Source organism: Cynara cardunculus (genome assembly GCF_001531365.2).
Source record: "Cynara cardunculus var. scolymus isolate 2C chromosome LG 6, CcrdV1, whole genome shotgun sequence".
Classification (NCBI taxonomy): domain Eukaryota; kingdom Viridiplantae; phylum Streptophyta; class Magnoliopsida; order Asterales; family Asteraceae; genus Cynara; species Cynara cardunculus.
The window spans coordinates 17,056,782-17,064,581 of NC_037533.1; the positions used below are offsets into that span (position 1 = coordinate 17,056,782).

Consider the following 7,800-nt stretch of genomic DNA (forward strand, 5'->3'; position numbering starts at 1 on the left):
GATCTCATCCATATTCAATAATTGTTGTTGTATATGGTAATAGAATAACAAAGGAAGGTTCAAACAAGAAGAAGGTAGATGACCCAAATCACATGTGATTCTAGAGTAAAACCACATGTGATACAAACACAAAGAGTTGACCAGGCACGGGGCTTTTTACATGCCTTGGTCACATTGATCGGTCGCCCGCACCCTTTTAGACGTGTTGTATCACATATTCACATGTGATTTTACTCAAGAATCACATGTGATTGTTGGAAGTTGACCTAAATTATATGATACCATAATAGCAAAAAGTGGGTAGAATAAGTGAAATTGCACTCGTGTTCCCTACTTTTCTTGTTAATACACAAAATTGGGATTATATCCACAACCAAATTAAAGAAGGTGAGATATGTTACATTTGAAGGGAAAGGGGACTTAATTTTGAACCCTAATTTCCTCAATCAGGACCACACTGAAACCTCGGGTTACTCGGTATCTGGTAAAATGGTCGAATATATTACAGAACAAACGAATCAAAGAAAGAGGACAAGTTGAACAAATTCCAAAAGGTCATTTAAAGGTCAATGGAGTCGGGTGCGCTATCCATAGAATCCACCCGACAGTGTTCGCTATTCATTGAATTTTGTCGATCTGATTGGCTGATACTGATATTGATACTGATAGCAACCTCGGATGGCGAACGTTTGTGATGCCTTTTGTTGTGCCTTGTCTTTAGAATATGAGACAATACTTGCACAATGTCCCTCATTGATGGTCGTTTTCTCGGTGCACGATTTACGCATTTGTACGCGAGTGCTGCCATGTCGTTTAGTTCTCGTTCGTCGAAATTCCCATCGAGACGTGAATCGGCTATTTCTTCCCATCCAACTTCCCCTTCTGTATTCAATGCTGCCTGTTTATACCCATCAAAATATTTAGTCAAGAAATTTGGCTGAAGAGAATACATATGTATGGGAATATTGTATACAAACTGTTAGGGTCCCACGTCGGCTAGGTTATAAATACAAGAAATTAAGAGGCCGTTTACCCAAATACTTACCCGGTAAACGCTTAACAATAGAAGTCAACACTTTAATTTATTTTGATGCGTAAGATTTTAGTACATCAAAACTTATTGAATGCAACAATTTACTGGGTAAGAGTCGTCATCCTCACTTACCGGTAAGACTCTCCATTTTTCTCATCGCTCTTACCCGGTAAGATTCTTGGCCCTTCTCATGTTCATCCGATAAGGAAATTTACGCGTTAAGCACTTACCAAGTAAATGTTTAGTGAACGGCCCCTAAGTCAAGAAATTTGGCGTTCCACATATTTCACATGGTATTAAAGCCAAGATCTACTATTCTAGAAACTAGACACTCTAGGACAATCTGTGCCTGTCTACCTGTTAGGGTCCACTATCAGCTAGACTTGGACTATTTTTCTTCCATATAAGATGGATCATCTGTTTTTTCATTGGGAGAGTAATCTAATAGGGTTCCATATATTTTCACACATAAATCACGTAGAGAGAGAGAGAGAGAGAGATCTTACAAGTTCAACATACTCTAAGAGACCTTGTTGAGGATTTCTTGCAGCAATAAGCTCAAATAGGAATACTCCAAAGCTGTAAACATCGCTTTTCTTGGTGAAGGCTCTTGTCGATATATATTCAGGATCAAGATATCCGAAAGTTCCTTGTATATTAGAGGCATGTCTATTGATCATATCCTCCCTTGAAAGCCCAAAATCAGCTACTCTTGCTCCCATGGACTCATCCAACAGAATGTTGGAAGATTTAATGTCTCGGTGTATGACCGGAGGAACTGCCTGAAGACATCAATAACATGAACCGATTAAAGGCCTGTGCATTGCAGATCAATGATGCTAAAAATGGACGGGATTACGAAAACCACTTGATAAAAGATAGAGCAGAGGGCTTACTCCATCATGGAGATATTCTAGTCCCCTTGCCACATCCAAAGCTATTTGAACCCTCAAATTCCAGCTTAACACTTCACTATTTTCGCCTGAATCTTTATAGACATGACAACTTTGTATAAGAACGCTAGAATAACATTTGATAAAAAACAACAAATCAGATCATTTGAGTTGTGAGAATATGTTGAACCTTATTTAGGGGTTGTTTGGTTGGCTTTTCATTTAGTCATGTATGGATACAACTATGTGGATTAATCTCTTTGTATAGATTGGGAAGGTTTTTGTTTGGGGGTTTCTTCATAGATGGAACTAGAATGTATTTTAATTGGGAAGGGCAGATCTGGAAAAAAATTGGCTTTCTTCGTAAAGTGCTCCCCTAGAAGTTCACTGATAAGCCACTATTCTATATCATTAAGTTGCTACCAAATAGTCATTTATAGCTCACCGAATAAGTCGAGTCTCATTAAACTCAATAAGCTACTAACAAACAAACCCTTAGATTACTCCCTAAAAGAGCTTTAAGGAGAGAGAGAGAGAGAAGGGAGGTTACGATGTACATTGATGAGAAATGGGTAATTTATTAATTAAAAAAATGGGCGAACAACGGGGATTGAACCAGTTGCAGCTGCGACTACTGTTTTCTTGATCTACCCAATTGGTCACGGTAGCTTGAAGACCATATCAACAGGAGTAAGCTCATAAACAAGTTCAACCTAGGGTGAAAATTAGTAGCAAAAGATGATGAACCCTTGGGATCTACCGGTAACCCGGAGACTGTTGGGCCAGATTGACCCGTTGGCTTGTTTTTCATAATAAAACAAAGATAGATCATAGAAAACCACTTACTGTACAAATGAGAAGAAAGACTGCCTTTGCTCATGTAGACATATATGAGCATGTGTTGTCCCTTCTCTGCACAATATCCCACCAAATTCACAAGGTTCCTGTGATGTAACCTTCCCAATAACATAACCTGAGAAAGAAACAGGGAGAGGGAAATTTCTTAATGCAAAAATAGGGATATTGGAGTCGAAATAAGATGGTATCATTTGGAAAACTTCAGGAAAGCAACCAGAAGTTGAGATGGAAACTTCTTTTTTACGACCTGTGTAAAAATCTATATTTTGACTTATTAATATTCTTTTAGAAACATTCATCCGAATATTTTCATAGTATATGTCAAATATTTGATTCTACAAATTGGTATTAGAGCCATTTCGTTAAAATGGTTGAAAATGGCCAACAACAATCCACTTTTAATTATGCCTTGTTTCAACGAAGAGAAGTTTGACTATTGGGGAAATCTAATGAAGTTGTGTCTTGAATCTCAAGACATATGGAGTGTCTTTAAAGAAGGCTATATGTAGAATAGAAATTTGCAGGCCTATCACCGTGAGCCAAGAAGCTCACGACTTGTGATGGTTTAAATTACCACTACACCCATGAGGAGTTAACTATAAAGAAACAAAAAGAGCCTACTAATCAAACAGAATTTTGTGATGAACCTAGATTCAGCACGAGAGTGATAACGAGTTGCCTTTGGAGAAAGAACTTTACTTGCAGACTAGGTATGGGACCTATAGCTAGTGTAGTCGTGTAAGGGAGTTGGACAGGTTGGGAAGAGGNGGGGGTAGAGGGCTGCTAGATTATGTTAAGGATGCGTTTTTGCCTTACTTCATCAGTGTGGGTATTACCTATCAGTTACCTTTCTCACTTATTTTTCTGGGGCTTCGTTCACCATATGCTATTCTTTATTCCTGCTACTCTTGGACAAGCCAGGGTCTTCACAGAAATAGCCATTCTACTCTTTGGGCAGAGATCAGATCTGCGTGCATTCTTTCAAGTGGGATTTCCTGGGTCCTTGTTTGGTTTATGCTATCTAGTTTTTGTTTGTGTATGCTGTAATTGTTCCATATGTCACTTCACACGTTATGAAGCGTGGTACAAAATAAGAAAAAGATTATGGCTCAAATACATCTGTAAACCAGATGCTAACAGACTAACAGGAAATCCAACTCAACTCATCATAATGATAAGGTGTATGGATGTATGGATAATCAGTACCTCTGTATGAAATTCTTTCTCGCCTTGTTTCGAATCAGTTGCAAGAACTTTAACAGCAACAGTCTCACCAGTGGTCATCTGAGCTTTATAAACAGGACCAAATGCCCCTTGGCCTATTGTGGAGGTAAAATTATGCGTTGCTTTCTGTAGATCTCTGCTTGATCCAAAAGAAGAAAAAAAGAGGAAGGGTAAGAGAAACAGAAGTTGAGAAAAAACATGAAGAGTAAGAGAAACCAACTAAGAAGCATTAATAGAAGGGGACAAGTGTCTATAATTCGTACAACTTTCGTTGATGGCAAATGTTGATTAAATTATAATTTGAATAGATAAAAATAAAGATAATTTGATACAGTAAACCAAAAGAATGAAGTAACATATAAATCCATTGATGAAATGTTCGAGGCTTTGAGCAACCAACAACAAATCGATAGCTACATCATCTTATCGAATATCAACTAATAGACTCAGGTTAAGTGAAAAACCACAATAAACTTAGGAACACCCTAATTACCATTCATTTATCCGCTAGATGCATGTGCATAAAAGTAATTAAAAATGTTTCATGGTTTCTATTCAGGTATGCATTTTATGCACACGTGCATTACCGAACAAATGAATGGCTACTAGAATGTTCCTCAGTTTTCCATTTATTTTGTGGTTTTCCCTATGAACCAACCCTGAACTAATATATCTACATGTGTTTCAATTTTCATTACAGATTCAGCACCGGTTAAAAGAATGTAGTTCCAGTATTTCATTTGCTTTTCAAGGAACACACAATATCATTATAGGTGGGAATGTGGCATTAATACTACATTTGACATACTTGTAAGAATACTCGAGAATTCCAGAAGCTGCAACCACATGAGACTTCCTCGGTCCACCAAACCAGAATGACTTGCCATTCTGTATTGATGTTTTTGATGACTCTGTACCCATTGATGAATCTGATAAGATCGTACAAGAATCGGCACCATTTGCACGAATGGGGACTGTTGCTGCTCTCCTGGAACTGCTATTACCTATCTGAGATCGTTTCCGGTGAAACCTAAAACAAAGTAGTCCAACTATGGCCAAAAGTGCTCCAATCACCACTCCTATTGAGATCCCAACGATCAGACCTGATGACTTGGCTTTCATCTCTTTATAGACGGTTAGATATTTCCTACAAAAGCAAACAACCAATTCATCAACAAACCGATTACAAAAAGCCCAAGTCAATAGTTAACGATAAAATTCAAATGTGATTAACTTGCAAGTTTGCAACCCTAACTACAAAAAGCAAAAGCTAAAATCTTCGTTACAGCTTTACAGCTAATCCAGATTTCAACTAGCTTAGAATCCAACAGACCAATATAACTTTTATCTGGAATTCTAGAAACGCGGTTACAAACTGTCCATAGCATCTTCTGTTTTTTCCAATAATAGAAAGGCAAGTACAATTTTGTACTTTCTAGTCTAAGCTAGTTCATATTTTTTCGGTAGAAATTGCCTAAAATGGTAGTGATACAATAAGAATAAGAGGTGAAAAACAGAAATAAATAAATAAAAATTCAAAATAAAACATCGATACAGATCTCCTGTAGAACAGGAAAACTGAACTTCAACCGAAAAATAGGTGGAAGTTGAAGGGAGAAAAAACGAAACAGAAGGTTCTGACGATTGCTCCAAGTTTATAAACAGGATGATGATTTTAGGAGCTAGAAATCACGTGTAAGCAGTTAATCTCTGTTTTATCTACAGAAAAATTGTAGAGCTATATCACAGTAATTGCAATGCAGAATTATCCAGAAGAAAATCGGAATACGAAAAGAAAACCAAAACCTGCAACAATTTGGTGCCAAAAATAGCATCCGTTGAAGAAATTAAAGCGACTTTTACTTTTTTTTAATAAAATAACATTCACAACTAAACGAAAACCAAATAAAACGTCATGGCTGATTATTTTTTATAATTTTCAAATATCCATAAAAGGCAATCAACATCATTATTCAACAATTCTAACCAGAACTTCCAGATCAAGGACGAACAGTCAAAAACAGACATTCACAACTAGACGAAAATCAAATAAAACGTCATGGCCGATTTATTTCTACAGTAGAGATTCATTAAACATCCATTATCCATAAATGACAATCAACATCATTATTCAACAATTTTAACCATATCTTCCAGATCAAGGACGACGAACAGTCAAAAACAAACATTCACAACTAGACGAAAACGAAATAAAACTTCATGGCCGATTATTTCATACAGTAGAGTTTTTTCGAACATCCATAAATGGCAATCAACATCATTATACAACAATTCCAACCATACCTTCCAGATCAAGGACGACGAACAGTCAAAAACACACAAATGAGACTAAAAAATTACACATAAAACAAGCAAATTACATCAAACGAACTCCAAAACCAAATACAAAAAAGCACATAGATTCCGTACACAAATTAACCGAACTTCTGTTGATGACTTGCTTACCTGGAGATACGATTGATTATTGAACTTCAAAACAGTTACATTGCGGAAGGATTGAAAGGAGAAACTGGTGGATTGAATATAATAGCTCCTTCAACATAATCGGAGGGTAATTGGGGGAGACATGAATCCAAAATCAGACTGCAAATGGTGGAATTTTTCTGAATTTCTTTCTTCAGGAATTAATAAATAAGCAAATTTGGATTGGTCGCCGTTTCATTACTAATGGAACAGCGTGTGATGCCGTGTTTCGGGGTTTATTGCGAATGATTTCTTCTTACGTCATCCAAATTTTGGCACCGGTTTGACGATTTTACCCTCTCAACATTGCACATTCAACTCTAGTAGTAACTCAATTTGAAGTGTCTACAAATCATTTATAAAAATTATTAAAAATCATTTTTTATGTATAAAGTATTGTTTATTAATGCATGTTACTTAACATTCAAGATTACAAGTAGATTGTGTAAGTATAACTTATTAAAGCTCCATATCTAAATTCGTGTAACTAATTACAGATAAACATAATCAAATACAAGATAAACAACTCATTTTAAATATAAAAAATCTAAAATATAATTAGATAATCATTGAGTTTTAACAGAATACTTAATTATTATCGTTATAAAATGTTGTATTAAACCAAAAATAAATTATTTCATTATTAAACTTAAATTAAATTAAAATAAAAAAATTACATAAAAAATGAGAACTTATAAATAGTTGATTTTGATATTAACTTTGATATATATTTTTAAAAAAATTTATGATATCTTTAAATTTATATTTTATTCAAAAATAAAATCATTATTGTTTTCTTAAAAATACATAAAATCGTATTATAACATCGACAGAGACAAAAAATAAAATATAACATTAAAATCGATATGTATCTCGCTAAATTGCGCGAGTACCCTTCTAGTATTAATAAGATAGAAATTGACGAATGTACATCCAACGATGGAGATTCATTTTTACACTTTGTAAATCCAATCTTTTTATGATATGATTAGGTAATGTTTAGTAAAAATATGCTAGCTTATTTTCTTGGGTACATTTTTACATGCACATAAGCTAACTTATAAATTAGCTTATATTTTGGGTACATATTTGCATGCAAATAAGTTGGCTTATTGAAACGCTACTTACAGTAGTGTCTTGATAGTTTATTGTCAGTTTTTCTAATTACAACCCTCATTAATATTAATTATTATTTATTATTATTAACTAATTATTTATAATAATTATTAATCGTATCAATTATTTTTTTGATTTTTATTCAATACATTTAGTTATCAAAACGTAAATATAACAATTTTAATAACGATT

At 34.8% G+C, this 7,800-nt stretch overlaps 1 protein-coding gene across 1 annotated transcript; it reads right to left on the bottom strand.

Annotated features, from left to right (window-relative positions):
• Positions 1-335: 335 nt before the first annotated feature.
• On the bottom strand, positions 336-6,649 carry LOC112514432 (calcium/calmodulin-regulated receptor-like kinase 1). Its single transcript, XM_025120907.1, has 7 exons — positions 6,475-6,649; positions 4,817-5,155; positions 3,991-4,144; positions 2,773-2,899; positions 1,930-2,021; positions 1,540-1,815; positions 336-898 (listed from the first exon to the last, which is right to left on the bottom strand). Exons 2-7 carry the CDS (start codon positions 5,128-5,130, stop codon positions 560-562), a joined length of 1,302 nt encoding a protein of 433 aa, XP_024976675.1. The 5' UTR covers positions 5,131-5,155; positions 6,475-6,649; the 3' UTR covers positions 336-559.
• Between the last annotated feature and the right edge of the window lie 1,151 nt (positions 6,650-7,800).